General features: G+C 23.5%; 1 protein-coding gene across 2 annotated transcripts in view; it reads left to right on the top strand.

The window, feature by feature from the left end:
- Positions 1–20,327, top strand: part of LOC126907305 (uncharacterized) — a 34,663-nt gene extending 14,336 nt beyond the window's left edge. For both annotated transcript variants that reach the window (XM_050688492.1, XM_050688486.1), the window contains 14 exons: positions 3,348–3,371; positions 4,390–4,410; positions 4,568–4,588; positions 4,782–4,796; positions 6,454–6,474; positions 7,464–7,484; positions 10,748–10,810; positions 10,877–11,002; positions 11,819–11,845; positions 14,884–14,913; positions 15,340–15,366; positions 15,958–15,984; positions 18,442–18,459; positions 18,573–20,327. In XM_050688492.1, coding sequence (XP_050544449.1) covers positions 3,348–3,371; positions 4,390–4,410; positions 4,568–4,588; positions 4,782–4,796; positions 6,454–6,474; positions 7,464–7,484; positions 10,748–10,810; positions 10,877–11,002; positions 11,819–11,845; positions 14,884–14,913; positions 15,340–15,366; positions 15,958–15,984; positions 18,442–18,459; positions 18,573–18,790 — 659 coding nt within the window. In that variant the 3' untranslated portion in view covers positions 18,791–20,327. The remainder of the gene's footprint in view (positions 1–3,347; positions 3,372–4,389; positions 4,411–4,567; positions 4,589–4,781; positions 4,797–6,453; positions 6,475–7,463; positions 7,485–10,747; positions 10,811–10,876; positions 11,003–11,818; positions 11,846–14,883; positions 14,914–15,339; positions 15,367–15,957; positions 15,985–18,441; positions 18,460–18,572) is intronic.
- The last annotated feature ends 766 nt before the right edge of the window (positions 20,328–21,093 follow it).

Raw genomic sequence — 21,093 nt, 5'->3', positions numbered from 1 at the left:
TGTTTAAAACGGGATTGTCGTTTTTTTGATAACCAATGTTTAGTTGTTCCGACAAAATACAAACGGGACGCTTTTTATACGGTTTTTAGAAAATAGTTCCGTTTTTTCCATATTATTACATTATAATTATAAAAAAGAAAAAATTAAATTTTTAAAAAATACATAAAATACTTTTATACTTAATATTTGAAAACAACGTTATTAATAACAGTAAATAGTTTTGGAATGAGGAAGAATGATGGAAGACGACGAATAATGAAATTAGCAATAAACATGAGACAAAATCATATACGAAGTTCGCGTGCACTACGAACTAACAATTAAGAAAACATTTATTGACCGTGTCAAATAGTTCGAAATCCGATAAATTAACTTCATTTATTATCAAGAAATGACATTCTAGGTTATTAGATGAAAACAAAGGTATCGCGACAGAAGAATGTATGTTTGCATTTAATATTAGTGTGCACAACCATTCTTTCAATCTATGGATTGTAAGTCCTCACTAATAAAGAAAATTCATAATAAAAAATTGTCTTGCAATCGAATAAATGTGAAACGATTGTGTCAAAAATAATCGCTCCTTTTGCAATAGAATAAGTATTATATGAGTTAAAAAAAACAAATATGAAACATTTATAGTAGATATATCAAATCATTAAAATTTAAAACTTTTACCAATAATTATTCGATATTTTAATCCACAAAAGGGAGTAAAAATCAAAGTATTTAGAATTGAAAAACTTACAAGGTGAAACCGTAGATATTTTGTCTAGTTACATAATGGATGTTTTAGAGGAGTAGTACAGTTCTTCCAATAAAATTAAGTTAATAAAATTACAAAATTAAGTTATTTTTTGAGAAATAACAGCCAATTTCGGCTGTGTACAAAAATATTTTAGGTACTGTTAAAACACGGTGCCTATTTTTGCAACCATCTGTTACTAGAATTATAGATTTATTCAAAATATTAAGTATTTAAAACTTATTTTTTAACTCAAGCTCAATATCCTACAATTTTGAAACAGTTTTCCGATAATCCTGTCTCTATGTATGGTTTTTTTTAATTAAAAGTCAATTGAAAGTAGTTTACGATACAATAATGAGAATTGACGATATATCAGCGAGTGAAGTGTATAAAAAAATGGAAGTGGTAAGTGAAAAATAAGAAACAGGCAAGATCAAACATTTTTTTACAACAAAATTCGTTTTACTTATTGAAGAACATGATAAAAAAAAGATATACAGTAAAAATAATTTATAGAAGAAGTTGATGATTTTTGTAGTGTTCTCTTATCATCTTATGTGGAAAAATGAAGTTGTCATTTTGATGAACCGTTCAAAATTTTTCGTTGGACTCAGATATCAGATATTCCTGCTTGGGTAGATATTCAAGAAAAAACATTAAATATTTATTTAAAAATAAAAAAACAATTTGGATTGGAATTTGAATGAGGATAAGCTATTTGATGAATATAATCATGTAGTTCATGTCATACAAGTTAAAATTGTAAACTGTAAAAATTGATAAATAAAAGTCATAGAAAAGCGGTTTGATGTATTTCAAACTCTAGAAATATATAATACTTCGTCAATAATTATTAAATACTTATTGGCTTTACCTGGAACAAATGAATATATAGAAACAGTATTTTTAGTAACAAATTTATTCTGGGCAGATGAAAAAAACCGTTTTAATATCGAAATCATAAGATCAATAATTATTGCGAAACAACACTTAAAAAATTTAACTAGTTCAAAATTTTATAAATTTATTTTGAAGTAACCAAAATTGTTAAATTCAACAAGTTTTTCAGAAAAGTATGAAAAAGAGTGAAAAGTGTAAAAAATGGTTATCAAATTCTGGAATAATAAAGATAACTGGATATTTTGCTTATATGTAGTTAAAAAAAAAACCCAGCACAGGGAGGTCGCGGCACAGTGGTGACGTGGCATAGTTGGATCAAGTATAATGATATCTGACAGTGATTAAAATCACTATCATAAAAAACGGTTCGATGCAAATCAGTATATAGTGTTCAATTTTAAGAAATTTGTAGATTATTTTAAAAGCAACAATAACTCTTATTCCTTTAATTTTACCCCAATTAGTTATTTGGTTACTAATTATAATATATGAATAAATAATAATTATAATAAATAAATTTAGTATGAAATTGATATTCAATAATTTAATATTGTACTTTTTATGAAGATATTATAAAAATAATATAATAGTTGCTAGTTCCTTATTAATATCCTGATTAAGATAAAGTATGTCGAATGAAAAAAGGAATATTAAAAATAGTATTTCCCATAAAAAAATTATATTGATCAATACACTTTACAATAAGTTATAGCATTATAAAGTTAAAAATGTAAAAAATAAAATTGAGAATTTTCACACAATAATAGCATTTGGTAGCCATTTTCATCGTGAAGACAAAATAAAGTCCGAAATTTTTTTTTTACATAATAAAGTAGATTACATTAGCTTTAATTTAAGATATATATAAAAGTGTCAGACTTTCCGAAACACTTTCAAAATTTAAGTTGAAAAAGTCAATTTTTTGTGAAAAAGTTGTCATTTTAAATCACCCCCTATGGGCAGGTAAAAAGTCAGATTTATAAAAAAAATATACTAAATGATAGGTAATGACATCATGCATCTATAAAAAAAAGAATTATATTGATATGTTCATTTTTAAAAAAGTTACGGCAGTTTTTAGTAAAAAAAATTGAAAAAATTTCGAAAATTAGCGATTTTTAAATTTGTAATTTTTTTGGAGGTTTCCCCCATTTACGGGGAACGAGGGAAATTTTTTCAATTTTGAAGGGTAATGTCTTCGACTAGATACGATTTGTGATCTTTTGACGTATCGTTGAAAGAAATCGGTTCGGTGAGAGCTGAGAAAAAGTGGTAACAGAAAAAAAAAAAAAAAAAAAACACATCTTAGTAAAACCAATACCTTCTCAGCTTCGAATCGAAGCTAAAAAATGGATGTGTAACAATAAAGCCTATTATTAAATTTTTTAATAAAAAGCAAATTTTGTTAATGTTATTAAAAAGCAATCCTCTAATTTTAAAAAATAAATGTATTATATTTACAATTATTATAATTATATTTAAAAATGCAATTTTTTGGGGGAGAGTAAAAATGTCTTGTTTTTTTTCTAAATATGGTCACCCTAAGCTTAAGGTTTTATGATAAATATATTTTCATTATTAAATCTCTGTATAAAAAAAATTGTCACATTTAATATAATAAATTTACTGACCTATTAGATTTATATTTTTATTTATCACCAAAACATATGTTAAACATATTAATCATTCATAATTTTAGAGCCTCCGTCGCCTGATTATCATCGTGAGTATAAAAAATTTGTTATTCAATTTACTTATTAAAGAGATTAAATTTAACTTTTTAACAAATCATTTAAAAGAAATATTTTTTACAAACATCATTTCTTAAAAAACGATTTATGTTTGAAATTAAATTAAATTTTATGTAATAGTAATAAGTAATTTAAATTAGTTAAATTTACCTTCGATAATAACAGCTATTAATTAATTAATAATGTTATTTATAATCATTGTCTTAAATATTCACATTTGTTACGGCTAAACGTCAGGGTTCTTAGACAAAGTGATGTTAAGCCGAATATTAATTTTCTTCAGCAAAAATCGTCACAAAACCAAAAAAACAAAGATACGATAAACAATATACTTAAAATGTATTTAGAAATCGGACACGGTGTCGAATAATACAGTGAGCCCGTAAGGCGAAATACGTCGATGACCTTAACCTTTTGAGGTCACGAAGGTGACTTAGTCAACGTATATTTGTGGCGGCCGTAGACGGACGTGCGGTACTTGCTGGACTTTGTACGGTGGCGTATCGCACGCGGTGTTAGTCAGGCAAACTACCGTATACACCTAGTGGGGCGACGGATGATAAATGTGGCACGGGTCACGGGGCTCCGTGCCACTTTCCAAATTGTTAATTACATAGGATTTTATCTGGGAAAAGGGTCTTTAAGAAAATTTCTTCTTCTACAAGAACAATTCGATCCATATATTCCCCCAAAATACTTTGTTCAATGGTATTATAAAAAATATTCTATTTAATATTTTTTTAGGACTTTACAACCATATTATATTTGTATAAAATAAACATTTAAAATTATTATACAGATTTGTACTTGCAGTTTGTATAAAAATGTGTTATCATTTTAATATTTAACCATTGCAAACCAATTAATTAGAATATTCTTGAAATGAAAAAATAATTGGTATAAAGTATTAATTCAAGTACAGTTGTACAAGAAAAAAAAAACTGAGAATAAAAAGTTTTTACAAAATATGTTAAATTTATTTAATTTTAGCACAAATTCCATATAGTTATCGTGAGTATAGTCTATATTAAATTTTTATTAAGAAGCAAAATAATAAATGTTAAAAATGTTAAAAATGATAAAACTGATTAGTTAAATATAATGATAATTTTAACATAATAATTAAATTATTTGTAAAATATTTATTTAATAATTAATAATATTGCAGCCAGTGATGGTCAAATTGGAAGTAAGCAAGTTAATTATTTTTTACGATGTTATAAAAAATGTACATTTGCACGTGCCCCTTTGTTTTCCTTTTTTTTCTGGAAGTTTCTTATCAGAGAAAAAAGGAAAGAAAAAAAAATCTGGATCAATTGTTGACTGTAAATTGAATACATTTTTTTTTAATTAATAATATTATAAGACTAATTTTTTTTCAGCTTCGTACAATATTCGTGAGTAGTTATTACTAAATATATTTTAATATTGAAAATTTGTTTATTTTAAAATATCAACTATTAAAAATAAAACATAATCATTTTAATATGAGCTCTAATTATCCTAAATCTTAGGTAATTACTAGATCCATCACATGAAAACATGTTGTTTTCAAAATTTTTTTATGTCTAAATATTAAAGATATGGTTTTTTTGATAATAAAATTTTTTAAGGCAAACATTTATTTCTATAACTTAAATTCTATAATTTTTTGTAAATAGTTTAGTTTGTAAGATAAGTGACAAATATCGTAAAACCAACATTAAAGTCTAATTTTCAATCCAGTTGCGGATCCTGTTAACGTCACTTAATTTCAACCAAATGTACAAAAAAAATTTCCATTTAATAGAAAAATTCTAAGGGGTGTATTGAATAATTTTTTTTTAGAAAAAAATTAACCTTTACAACTGCGATTTGCTCTCGTACCTATATCTTCTAAACAAATACTAAAATTTATTGCTGACTCAAATACTATTCAAAATAGTACTTTGGCTTAATACATTGTCGGATTCAGTTTTACTTCTAATCTTTGTCCTAGATTTCATGTTGACATTATTTACTGTAAAACGTTAAAGTTTCTAGATATTTTTACTAGAATATCTTTTAAGTTCAAATTAGACGGCTCACTAAAAACCTCTATTGTGCTTTTGTGAGACCTAATTTAGAATACGGTTCTATATTATGGAATTTCCTCAACTAAAATCTAAGTTCAAAACTTGAAAATGTTCAAAGAAAGTTTTTGTTTTGCAGTATTCATGTTAAATATTTATTGTCCTCTTCATGATTATTCTCTCATCCGACAGCATCTTAAACTAAAATACATATCTAATTATCGCCATAGCATAATCATGTTTATATAAACTCTTTTCTAACAATATTGATCCTCCAACTTTATTAAATATGCTTATTCATATTCGAAATACCAGATCCGTAGTCTCATTTAATATATCTTTTTTTTCTACAAATTTCCTTTGTATATCGCCTAATAGAAAGATTATGCACTTTGGTAATGAGAATATTTTTTTCTTTCGATCTTGATTCTGTTCTGTAATATCTCTTAATTTTTTTATAAAATTAAAACACTGTAATTTTTTTGATACTATTATAGTTATATAATATACAGAGTGTCCTACTGTGATTTACTAATTATAATATTAGTTTGAACAGTTAAATAATAAATCACGATAGGATACCTTATATAACTTTTATTTTTTATTTCTCAAATGTTATAATAATAAATACTAATATATACATTTTGGCTATTTGGATTTCCACGCGTAATATATTGAAATTATATTTATTAAAAAAAAAAATACAAAATGATATTTATGTAAAAATTTATTAACATTGTCAGTTAGGTCTGAGACACTCAGTATTTACTATAATGATACATTTGTATAATATAAGTGTGGCAGTTAACTCTGAGGCACCTTAATAAATAAATAAATACAAAAGTTTTTTTAACTGATTTTTTCTTTGCTATAATTAAAAAAATTGCATTAAGTAAAAAACTTTAAAATTTATTTAAAAAATGAAAACTTATCAATTCCTTTACGACAAATAAGTTAATAATCTAAAATAATATTTTTTAAAACCATTGTTTTGTCATTTTAGCATTTAACCCTCATATGCCAAGTAAGAACAAATTGATTTTTGATTCATACGAATCATATTTTATAGTTTAAATTGGTTATTATTACGAATTTTTACTATTATTTGAGACACGTCTTATTTATAGTACATAAATCACAGACGAAATTGCTAATTATATGATAGCGCATTCCAAAATTTAATAATAATTGAAAAATTAGTTAACGGGGATAAATATTAGTTTTAAACGTATAAACTATTAAATTTTTCTTAAATCATAAAGGTTATAGATTAAAATTTATAAAAATGAATTTTCTGTAGACAATGTTGTATGGTTTTACTCTTAAATGTATATTTGTTAAAAGAATCGACAAAACATATGTATACACACATAAAAACTTTAAATATATATCCTAATTCTCATTTATTTTATAATTTAATCTTTATTATTGTATCCAATTTAACAATATTGCTTATTAAAAAGAATATGACCTTATTTAGGAAGTTAGGTAAAGAAATAGCTAAAAATGTTAGTTCGACTTTTGGTGAAGAGGCAATTTGATTATCTCGCTTATTGTTTATTCTTCTAAAATATATAACTTCGGCTAGAAACTCAAGACGTCCCAAAATTCGTTTTCTAAAACGTTAGTCTCTATGTGTATAATACTTAAACTAAATAAAAGTGTAATCGAATGTTGAGTTCAATTCATTTTTTGAGTATAAAGGCGAATTTAAAGAAATATTTGCATTACAAACAATTTTTAATTTCTGTGGTATTTTTATAGAAAAAATAAAATTTTTTGAGTTTTTATTCAAAAAAACTTGAATTATAAAAACTTTAAAAAATGTTGAATTTTCCCCATCACAAATAAATACTAAATAATTATTTGCAATAAAGTTTGTTATGCCAAATAAAATGTATATTGAAATTTTAACTTCAACACATCTAGCTTGACCTTTAACCTACTTTATAAAAATATAGTACTTTTATTTAAATGATTGTAATAAATAAATTAATACACTATTTTTTTTAGTGCCAATCCCAATTCCTTTAGGTAAGTATTAGTGAATTTCTAAACTATACTCGATTGTGCGTTTTATCAGGTAGAAAAATTTACATCAAAGTCGCTTTGATTATATAATTATATTATATAATACGTCAAATTATTATGCGTGACTTTAATATTTACATTAATAACTCTTAATTTATTAATAATAATTGTTGATATCAGACTCAAAAAATCAAAATTTAACTTTAAAATCTACTTTTTGATGGTATTCTTTTTATTTTAACCATGAATTCGTACTTGTAGCAATTCATTTACAAATGCCATGTTAGCACAATAGAACGTCGTATTAACAAAAATGTTTAATTTTTCAATGAATCATTCTAATTATTTTATCGAGATAATTTTTTTTTGTTGTTTTTTAAGTGCCATATTGATAAATACGAATTTTAAAATTTGGAAAATTATTTTTAAATATCAAATTTTATATTTACATAAATATAAAATTTACGATTATTAAGTTTAGAGAATGTATAAATTTATCAAAAATATAGGGCGATCGGTATATCATAAATCTTATATCTTAAGATTTTTTTATTTCTTTTAGTTGCATGTATTTCTTGAATTATCAACTAATAATTACTTTTTAGAATCATCCTTTATATTTAAAGTAGTGTCAACTTTATATTTTTAAATGGCGACTTACATAATTTACTAACTTATAAAATAGAAAATAATCCAATTAAGAAAATGACTGATTGATAATAACTTTTGACCAGTATTTCAGGAGTTATAAAAATTTTAGTTAGGATAGGAGGTGAGGAATGGGTGCTGCTATTTTTATTTATCGGCAGTACTCTTAGTCTCATTTAAGAATAAAAATGAGAATTATAGCCCTATACATATTAGGAATGATTCTAAAAAGTAATTTTTAATTGATAGTTTAAGAATAAATGCAACTTAAAAAACCATCACATTGGGGTCACGGCACAGTGTCGACGTTGCATAGTTGGATCCAGTTGAGATGATATCTGACAGTGATTAAAATCACTGTCATAAAAAATGCCTCGATGCAAATCTGCAGATCTTCTTCTTCTTCCTCGCCTTAATTCCAACTACTTAGGGTCGGTCAATTTGTAGATGCAAATCTGTAGATAATATTTAATTTTAAAAAATTAATGAATTATTCGAAAAGCTCCTATTTCCTCATTTATATTCTTATTACAAGTTTTATGATTTATGAGTGTAATATATGAATAAATAAATATTTATATGTATATATAATATACATATATTAATAATATATAAATATAAATAGTACTTATCTTAAAAAAGATATAATAATCCATACATTTTTCAAAAAGTTAAAATAAAAAATACCTAGCACAGGAGGGTCGCGGCACAGTGGTGAAGTGGCATAGTTGGGTCAAGTATTATGATATCTAACAGTGATTAAAATCACTATCATAAAAAACGCTTCAATGTAAAACTTTAGATAGTGTTTAATTTTAAAAATTGGTGGATTATTCCAAAAGCAATATGATCTTCAATTTCCTTATTTATATCCTGATTACATGTTTTATGATTTATAAGTGTAATATATGAATAAATATATAAAGGCAGATGGTAGTATTATAAAAAAAAGTACGTTGAATGAAAGAGGGATATAAATATAATTTCTTATAAAAATATTGTATTGATCCATACATTTTTCACTAATTTGTAACATTTCAAGTTAAAAATGTAAAATATAAAATCGAGATTTTAAAAACACGATAGCATTCGGTAATTATTTTCACGGTAAAAGCAAAATAAAGACCAAATTTCTTTTTTTTATATAATAAAGTATTTTACATTTTTTTTCAAATATTTTTTTAGGATAGAAAATTAAAATTGATTTAAAATTTTGCCTAATGACTTGAAATACAAATACAAAGTGATCAGTTTATCATAAAACATTTAAATATTTGCAATATAAATACAATATTGGAAAATAATTAATGATTTTAGCTTGATGCAAAGCTATTCATTTTACTATGATCACCGAACCGATGTCATTCAACAGTACGCCAAAATATCAAAAATCGTATCTAGTCGAAGACATTACACTTAAAAATTGAAAAAATTTCCCTCGTCCCCCGTAAATGGGAGAAACCTCCAAAAAAATTACAAATTTAAAAATCCCTAATTTTCGAAATTTTTTTAATTTTTTATACTTAAAATTGCTATAACTTTTTTAAAAATAACCAAATCAATATAATTTTTTTTTTTATATAGATGCATGATGTATTTATCTATCATTTGGTATATTATTTTTATAAATCTCACTTTTTACCTGACTACAGGGGGGGGATTGAAAATGACAACTTTTTCACAAAAAGTTAATTTTATTCAACTTGACTTTTGAAAGTGTTCCGGAAAGTGTGACACATTTATATCTATCTTAAATTAAAGCTAATGTAATGTTCTTTATTATGCAAAAAAAATTTTGGACTTTATTTTGTCTTCACGGTGAAAATGGCTACCAAATGCTATTATTGTGTGAAAATTCTCGATTTTACTTTTAACATTTTTAACTATATAATGATATAACTTATTTAAAAGTGTATGGAACAACATAATTTTTTTGGGAAATAATATTTTTTAATAATCCCTTTTTCATACGACATACTTTATTTTAATTAGGATATTAATAAGGAACTAGCAGATCATATAGCTTTTGGAATAATCCACCAATTTTTTAAAATTAAAAACTATCTAAAGATTTGCATCGAAGCGTTTTTTTTTGATAGTGATTTTAATCACTGTCATATATTATTAAACTTGATCCAATTATGTCACGTCACCACTGTGCCGCGATCCCCCTGTGCTCGGTTTTTTTTTAAATAAATTTTTACAATATAGAACTGTATTTAATATATGTTTTATGTTATTATTCACAATTACAGAAAATATTTTTTAAATTAATTTTTTTACTAAAATTTTTTTTAAGATTTGAGCAAAACCATTTTATAGATAAGTTTTAAAGAAAAATGTTGATTCCAAAAACTCTTAATTCAGGAGTTACGTTTATACAAGTTCATTTAAATTTGGTTAATCTTATTTTTAAATATACAAATTATAATTTAGTTGTTATAATATTGTACACAAAACTAAATTTGAGACAAAACTGTCTTGGTTTTGTGGTAAATAAAAATTCTATAATTAAGACGAGTGAAAAGATTACATTTTCAAGTTGGTCCATGGTTTTAAGATATGTTGTATACGCATATAAATATAAGAATCAATTATTATTTTTTTTATAATTATAGGTCCTAACGGTCAATATCCTATGATTGGTCCAGTCTTTCCCTTCCATCCAAATGGTTTACATCGTAAGTTATCTATTTTTTAGTAACTTAAAAAAAAAAATTATTGTTATATATATTTCTTTTTTTAAGCTGATGATCTAAACGGATCTCCACAAGATTATCGTATAATATATTTAGATAATCGACGGCCACAAAATCCAATTTTAAATAATTTAGCTAATATGGGAAACGATGTACTAAATTACATTGGCTCATGTAAGTAAGATACATAGGAACTTTATTTATAAATTATCAAAATGTTACAATAGATTTTATTTATAAAATACATTTGAACAATATTAAAAAGGGCAATATTTCTTCTATGTACAAATTTTAAATTGAAAATGTTAAATATATTTTTCAATAAATATTATTGACTTTATAGTTATAATGCTTTGTTTATCCCTCAGCGATTCCTTAGGGATACAAAAACTTGGTCTGTCTTACTTGTGGTTGGGTTAATTTAAGAAGGATAGTATATGGTTTGCTTTACCAAATATCGACACTTGTGTAATAGTAATAATTGAAAAAATCCAGCACAGCGGGTCGCGGTACATTGGTGACATAGGGAGATTTAGAGGGATATAAATATTATTTCTCATAAAAAAATTGTATTGACCCATACAATTTTCAATAAGCTATAGCATTATAAAGTTAAAAATGTAAAATATAAATAAATCAAGAATATTCACACAAAAATATCATTCGGTAGCCATTTTCTCAGACAAAAAAAACTAAAAACACATCATAGTAAAACCATTATCTTCTCAGCTTCGCGTCGAAGCTAAATACTATATTTATACGTATAAATTAACAACGTAGAGCTTCAAATATGTTGAAACTTAAATAATTATTTAAAAAGTAAATAGTTATTATATAAATAGTAAGTATTTATGTATATAATAATATTGATAACACTTATTAATATTATATTTAAAGATATAATTTTGTAAAAAATGATTAATGAACAAAATGAATACATATGATTTCTATTGTTATTTAAATAATATAGGAAAATATTTTATGTTTCAGACTTTAACCCGACTGAAGAAATGTTAAGTAAGCAAGAATTTAAATATTGAACTAAAAATGAGTTATTTTACTTAAGGAATTTTACAAATTACAATATTGTTTGGTATTTTTCATAATAAATATCAAATTATTTAGTAATTCAAAATATTACAATAAGAAAAAAAGGATTAAGGATGTAAAAATAATGTTCTTATGTAAAAGGGTTAGATGCGGTAGAGCACGAGTGAATTACTACATATAATTAATTATAATATTTCATCGGGGGTTCAAAAATAATAAGGTTATTAATATAAATAATGTATAAAATTATTCTATTGATGTGTTAGTATACGTTATTATAAGTATACGGTTTTATGTATGTTAAAAAACCCCGAGTGGCATGTGCGTTTACACAAGTCCCAGTTTCAGGGGCTTGTTCCTCTAATGGAGTCAGCACGGTCATCTCGCTCCAAGAATTTCTTTTGCTTATAGTGGCGCCTGTAGCAGTACGAACGCCTCGCTCCCAAGACTTTTAAAATGTGTGTATACCGCATATTCTTACAATATTGTTGGGTTAATCACTGTTATATTAATGATTTTTGAATACTCATAAAACCTTATTATTTAAAAAAGGATCAGTATTCTTCTAGCCACTAAAATGTGTTAATAAGGGTTAATAAAATCGACTTACTTTTCGTTGTCCTTATTTAGACTCATAAAATAATTTTTAGTCGGGTAGAAATAATTTGAACGTCGAAATGAGATTTGTAAGTGTCAGGAAGCGTACAGCAGTCGAGATTGTTCCTTACTCATTTTTCACTGTGTTGATTAAATAGCTAAGTGACTAGCTAACTACACTGCTATGTTCCATACTGTGCTACGTTATTCTGCTTTACTCAATAATTAAAAGGCGAGAATAGAAGAGAAAGGGTGATCGTGTGCTACCTTAGCCTTTTTACTTTATATAGTTGATAGTCCCCATCTCTTATTTTTTTGGTAATCTCGAATGTCGTACTGCCTCTTTAGATTGTTTTATTACTATTATTTTATTACACGGTAATCATGACTTAGATAACTATTACATTAAAATTTATATATTTAAATTACAAAGCATTTTTATGATTTTTGGTACATAATACAATTTTGTGACACTGTACATTTCTTATAATTTATATTTTAACATTTTAAGAATTATTTAAAAGTAATATGAGTGAATATTACGATCAACATAGGCGTGCTCAGAATTTTAGTTTGGGTTGTAATACTGTCGTATTCTCAATTTAATAGTTTTTTGACTAAAATTGATAGAGCTCTAAATGTTTTTTTATAAAAACACTTCTAAACGTTTTTGGCTTAAAATGGGCTGCCCAGGTTCAAATTAGGGGAGAATTCCTTGTTTTACTAAAAGGTTGTAACTAGGGCTGTGCAAGAAATTCCAATCGATTTGTATCCATGTTGATATAAATTGAATAAATGCCGTCAATCGAAATAATATGGTTTACAAATTGAACTCGGATCATGAATTTAATACAGATTATGGAATAAATCTAGATCACTAATTTAATACGGATTATGTTAATTAAGATCATTTATTGAATTTGTTAGTTCGTAAAATTTTGTAATACAACATGAACATCAACTACCTAATATCTTTAGTTAATTTATTAATACTAAATTTATGTCATATTGCATATTTTATATAATGTCAATAGTTTTGACAAATTTAATCACAAATCCATAACCCGATTCAATCCATTGTTCAGATTGATGGATTCAATACATATTTTTTATTTAATTCATGTGAATTGAATAAATTTAATTAGGATTACAGATTGGAAAAAATGTGTTCAGTTCTAGTTGTTAATTGATTTATACCAGAAAATACAAAGTAATCAAATTCACCTAACTAACAGAATCTATGCCTTATCAAAATGTTTCCTATACATTTTCAGTATAAGATATAATATGGTTAAATAATCCTAGAAAATTTATCCATTTAAATTTATCAAAAATAAATAATAAAATAGAACAGTAATTATTTAATATATTTAAAATTATATTAAATGAAGCATTTAAGTAGATATTTANTATATTTAATATTGCACTTTATAAATCATTCAGCTATTTTTCTAATATCTGTGGGTATAATAGCATGGATCTCTATGATACTATCATAATAATGATAAATTTACAAAAACTAGTTACTAAAATTTTTTTTGGAAAAGTATCATAACTTGTTACTAAATAAATAAAATAAAAACTTTTATTTTATTAACTATTAAATTTCATGAAAAGTTTTACTTGACATTTGTAGACATTCTTCAACCTTACATTGCTGATCCCTCTCCGACATTCATTTTTTTCGTTGTTATATTCTATTATATATAATTTATTTAATATGTTATATTAATATCATTACCAAATATTCAATTAAAAATTTAATATTTTGGAAATATTTATAAATCAACAATGCAAATTCAGAAAAATCATATTCTATATTTTTCCTGAATACATCTAAAGCATAACTTACGCCTAAAATGTATTTAACATTTCATTTGTACCCGCACCACAATATTTCTCTAACAATATTAAAAACTATATATTAATAAAATATGATTTTAAATTTCAACATATTAGATATCATAACTATTTGAAATAAATTGTGAATCATTCAATATATATCAATTAACAAAACTGCTGTATAATCCTTAAAATCCCATTATCATGTATTATAAAATTAATAAAACTATTGATAATTTTTCATGCTAATAAATATTAATTAATATATATATATATATATATATATTATAGGTTGTTTAGTCTACAATAAAGAAAAATAACTGTTATATTATAATATTTTGAAAATTCATGTGGGATACCTTAAAAATATCCATTTTTCAACTAAGAAGTGGAAAACATGACAAATTTTTAACATGTTTAAAGTGTATTATTATTTAGTCATAGTTTTAATAATTAAAAAATACAAATGTTTATTTTGCTAATAAAATATACCCTTTAAATAATATGAAACAACTGTTTTATAACTTTTAGTATAATTGTTTATTAATAATTATATTTTTATGTAGATTTCCACAATACTACTTCAGAAGAGAGAAGTGAGTATTTAAAAAGCAATGTAAAAATTATACATGTATAATGAACACATAAATTTGAATTTAAAAGTCAAGTTAAAATCTTTAAAGAAACCTTATACATGAAATGTATACTTTTATTAGATAGTAATGAAAAAACATAACAAATATCTTGGATCAAAGAATAATCGTTTTTAGCTTGTTACCGATCCACTATTTTTTTTTATAAAATTTAATTGAATGTTAGCCAGTGTTGAAAAATAAATAAACTTTGATGTCAACAAAATTGATATCGAAGTCACATCATTGAAATTCGTTTTTTAACAATAAAACAATTATGAATTGAAAATGTCACTGGTTTTATAAAATAATATTAAGTATACAAAAATATTTTATGGAATGTATTATAATGCGTACATTATATTATATTGAATGTTTTTTTATGACTAGAGGAAAAATTAATAAGTGATCTAACGGGTGAGCATTCATATAAATTACCAATCACAATATTACAAATAAAACTCTACATTAATTGAATCATTGATTATTAACCCAATTATTTAAAATGATTAAGATTTTTTTTGTAAAGTTCAATAAGCTCGTTAATATATTAGTAAGTTTTGCTTTAAAATAAAACTTATCAGTTTTGAATTCAAATTAAATGCACGTTTGCTACCTCAAATCATTATGTTTTTTTTTTTAATTTAAAAATTATATCTTAATGATGCTTTAATATTTTTTCAAAAAAATAATATTTTTTATACTTTTTTTTAATCAAATATAATTTTTAAAGTGCTGACAAAAAAAAAATTAATTCGTCTTTAGTTCTTATATTAATTATTTTAAATGAGTAAAAATCTCCATCTTTGCTAGGATTACTTATATATTACTAAACTTTTTTTATTATTTTAAAAATAATATTTAACTTTTTTAATTATTTGTTTTATATTATTAAAAAATATTTAGGCACTGAATAATAATTAAATTATTATGAATTTATTAAATTATATCAGCAAAAATACATTATACATTCTAAAATTATTATATTTATTACTATTTTCATATTAGGAATGGGCTTGAGTCAAGATGAAATAAGTAAGTATTAATTTGTAGTTAAAAGATGATCTTCTCTAAATCAGCGTTATAGTAATATCAAACAAAAACTTTTTGTAGTTACGAGTAAAAAAACGGCATAGTAAAAAAAACCATCACCAATGATTAGGCATCTTAAAGCGATCAGGATCATAAAGTTATGATATAATTTGTGACGCTAAGTAAAATGTTCAATTTACTTGGTAAGAGCAAATACAATTTTCTAACAATTGCTATAACCGTATCTAAAAAAAATGTGAGGTATTTTCAGTATTTACAAATTTATTGATACATAATTATGCATCATTATAATAATACAATATTTTTTGTATTATATACTAATTTAGTAAACTGTGTAATTTTGCACTCTATTCGCTATTTTAAAAAGTATTAATACTATAACAACCGTTTATAAAATATTCTTTGCTCTAGCCAAGTAAATCAAAAATTTTATCTAGCAAAACAAAAGATATCACAACTTATGATGCTGAACACTAACTACATACGTTATATCTGATGACTATTTTTTTATTTTTATTTAGCCGTTTTTTAAATGTAACTGCAGGCAAAGTGTTTTATTGTGATATCACTTTTTTTTACGAGTTCAATATCCGTTTCTGAGAAGATATTGTTTTTTCAATAACTATTTTTTAAATTGTTAATAAAACGTGTTTTATTAGCAATAGCATAGAACATAATTATAGTAATAATATGGGTTTGTATTAAATGGTGTATATTCCTCTCTAGAAATCTATATATATGTTTTATCTTTTAACAATTTAATGACATTAGAAATAAAGCGGGTTTACAAGTGGTTCTAAAATTCTCTGAAATAATAAATACTACAGTCACTTATCGAGAAATTAATTAGTTATGATAACAATTTGCAATACTAAAACTATAAATTCTTTATAAGAGTGGCTATAATAAATAACTTTACAAAATAAGGGTACTTTTAATTTGGCACAATTGAAACTAAATAAATTTATTAGTAAAAACAATAATAGATATAAATCAATATAAATTATCTAAATCGAAAACATAAAAATATTATATTTACATAATATATCGATATAGAAATCAAAACAATTTTTTTTTTAACAATATCAGAATCATAATATTATATATCTATATATATATGATAAGTTAAATAATTATAAGTCAAATAAAAATAAAAATCTGAAAAAATTATTTTGATTAAAAGGCTAGCAACACAGTGTAATTAAACGATCTTTATTATGTCGTCAAAAATCAAAAAAAGTTAAGAGATATAATTTGAATTATTTTTTTCGTAAAAATATTTTATATGACAAATTATTATAATTTTATATTTAGGGTGATCAAGACAGAAAACTTTTACAAATTACGACTATGTTAATTATTTGTCATTTGTAACTACCAGGGAGGACAAACCCTTTTTTTTTTAGTTATTAAACATTTTTTTAAAAATACACTGTAGAAAAAAAATTTTTTGAGATACAAAGCTAATGTAATATAATCATTAACATATACTTTAAAATTAAAACACAACGGATAGTAATATTAGTTTTATTTTAAATAATAATGATATATTATATATTATATACAGAGTGATTATTTTATCATAAACTACTGAATTATTTACAGAATAAATATAATTAAAACATTTTTTTAAAATTATCTTTAGTTACACATTATTTTTGAGCTATTAACTGTGTAATACTTTTTAAGTTCATCTTCTATGCCTTGTAAGGGTATCAAAATTGTCTTTTTTTAATGGGAACACATATTTTAGACTTAATAAAATTTTTGAATTTTTAATTTAATAGTAAATGGCATTTGAATTTTTAATATAACTTTACTAGATATAAACATAAAACGTTTCAAATTTTTGAGTAAATATACATATATAATACACAAGGGATTACAAATACAGGTAGCTAAATGGTTATTTATTACATCAATATTCGCAGGTACACAGCATTGTTATCAATGGTAGTAAGGTGCATTGTTGAGAGATCATAAATACACTAACTTAAAATATAATAAGTATATCTATTGATAGTAATAATTGATAATAAACAATCCGTGATTGTGACAGAAATGTCATAAAAAACCAATTAGCTATCTATATTTGTAAGCCCTTGTGTATTATACGTGACATTAACTAAAAAAATTAAAACTTTTTATGTTTATATCTAATAAACGAATAAAGTTATATTAAAAATTCAAATGCCATTTACTATTAAATTAAAAATTCAAAAATTTTATTAAATTTAAAATATGTGTTCCCATTTAAAAAAACAATGTTGACACCCTTACAAGGTATAAGGGATGAACTTAAAAAGTATTACACAGTTAATAGCTCAAGAATAATACTTTATTTTCTAGGAGAAATATGTCCTTTAAATATTTCCCATAATGCTAATTTTTACCCTTAACAATTTGTTGATAACTGAAACATTTGTTTTTTTTTTATAGATATGATAGTAGCTGATAGTAAGCATTTAATATTTATGATAACTTAAAAACATAATTGTTTATTGGTTATATCTTAATTATTATTAAATAATTTTTTTTTATTTTAATAAACTTTCTATGTTTTAATGTAGCAGACAACTGTATATCAGACAACATCCGCAATAATTCAAGTTATGAAGTTTGTCCTAGCGATTGTGGTGGTAATCTAGCAACTTGTAGGATATCACTAAACTGCAAACACAAGTATTGTGAATTATGTGCAGACCTAATCAGAAAAAACATTTCCGTTTGTCCTGAATGTGGTGCTGCAGTAATGGATTTTGATTACGATGAACATGCTTTTAATTAATACAATATCAAAAATATTTTTTTACAAAAATAATTAATTTCACGCGTGTTGTTTTACCTATTATAAAATATTATTAAAATGCATTAAAGTATAATTATTCTTCTGAAAATAGTGATAAAAGCTCGGAACTACGATAGATTCTTTGTAATATCTTAACTATAATTTTTTAGATTCTATGCAAAGCTGAGAAGGTATTAATTTTACTAGGTTTTTTGTTATTTTGTGTCTGTTGCCACTTTTCTCAGCTTTCACCGGACCGATTTCTTTCAATGATACGTCAAATAAAGAATTAAAATGGAAAAAATTTCACTCATTCCCTGTAAATGGGAGAAATATCGAAAAAAATGTAAATTTTGAGATTTTTTTCTGAAAACTGCCATAACATTATCAAAATTAACGAAAAAAAATAATTTCTTTTTACATTAAAATCTTAAATATTTCCATTTTATTTTATATAAATATATATTTAATGTGACTTTTTACATGCCCATTGGAGGGGATTGAAAATAGAAATTTTTGCACAATAATTTAACTTTTTCAAAATTTGAACATTTTCCGGAAATATTGCGTTGTTTAAACTATGTCAAATAAAAGCTTATATTATGTACTATAAATAAAAAAAAAATTATTCTGACGATTTGTCTTCGATATGCAAATGAATGTCATAGTTAAAAAACATGCTAAAACATGTTCAATTTTTAAAATATATACACAAGGGTTTGATGCGTCGAGTATACTCGTGCATACTTGAGGTACAATGTTCTAACCCCGCAAATCAAATTAACCTTTGTCGCAATTATTTCTTAATTCTTTTCTAAAAAAATTAAATTTTTTTTGATTTTTATCTCATTTAGATTAAATAACATCAATGAATTTCAATGACCACATCACTATAATCTCTCCTTGTGAGAAGAAATTTGATATTTATATTAAAATTATTTTAATACTGGTTTTTTTTTTGTGTTTGTTATTAATTTTCTCAGTTTTCAAAAGACCAATTATAATTCAAAAGAGCAAGATTTTAATATAAATAAACTTATAGTCACCAAAAATTGGCAAAATCTCCTGAATTTACAAATTTAGACAAATAACTCAAAATTACACTACTGTAAAAATTGGCAACTTCAAAATAACTTTTAAATATCTCCATAAATAATAGAATTATAAATATCGTTTTTATATTGGATTACATAGTAATATCATATTACTATAATGAAACATTTTTTTAATCATAATTTTAAATATATTCCACAATTAAAATATTCAAAAGTTAATGATTTTTTAAATATTTAATAATTATTTATATTGATACACTGCACATAATACATTGTGATTGTTATATATATATTTTTTAATTAAAATATATTTATTGTTTATTCATACGTAACCTAATAATCAATCATAAATATTTGTTATATAAATTATTTAGTCCATATGCAAAACTCTAATTGCAGACTTGATATTGGTATAAAATGGGTTTAGAAAAGTATATTTTAGCCTCATATGAGAATCTTTGTTAACCAATAATTTTATTTATAAGTAATAATAATAAAATATTTGTTTTGAAAAAATAGCCTTCAATTTTTATACGTATTGTATATAAAAATAATAACTACTTTATAATTTCTCCGTAAAAATTACAATACTAAATTATTAAAAATCAATTTCATACTATATTTAATTGCTATAAAAGATATTTATATCTATCAGTAATCAGGATATAAATAATGAAACAGAATGCTTTTGGAATTATCTATAAATTTCTTAAAATTAAACAATCGAAATATTTGAACTGAAGCGTTTCTTATGATAGTGAATTTAATAACTGTCAGATATCTTAAAATAAAATCTAAAACATTTTATTATATTCAATATATGTAATCTTATTAAAAAATTAAGGTTGACGCTTTTCAAGGCCTAAAGGATGAACTTAAAAAGTATTACATAGCTAATAATTTAAGAATAATATGTAACTAAAAGTGTTAAAAAAAAAAAAAATAAATAAAGAAACGATAGCACAGTGGTGTCACAGCACAGAATGAACGTGGGATAGTTGAAATAATTATAAATAATATCTGACATTGATTAAAATAAATATCATAAGAAACACTTCGATGTAAATCTGTAGATAGTGTTTAATTCTAAGAAATTTCCTTAACTATATGCTCATTAGTAGTTTTTAGATTTAAAAGTACAATTCATGAATAATATTTTTTGTAGAAATTAAATATAGTATAAAAATTATATTTAATAATTTAATATTGTTATTTTACGTGGAAATAATAAAAAATGATAAAGTAATA

Source organism: Daktulosphaira vitifoliae, unplaced genomic scaffold (genome assembly GCF_025091365.1).
Source record: "Daktulosphaira vitifoliae isolate Bord-2020 unplaced genomic scaffold, ASM2509136v1 Scaffold_1, whole genome shotgun sequence".
NCBI lineage: Eukaryota > Metazoa > Arthropoda > Insecta > Hemiptera > Phylloxeridae > Daktulosphaira > Daktulosphaira vitifoliae.
Note: the sequence above shows the minus strand (reverse complement) of the source record. Positions and strands in the feature narration are given on the sequence as shown.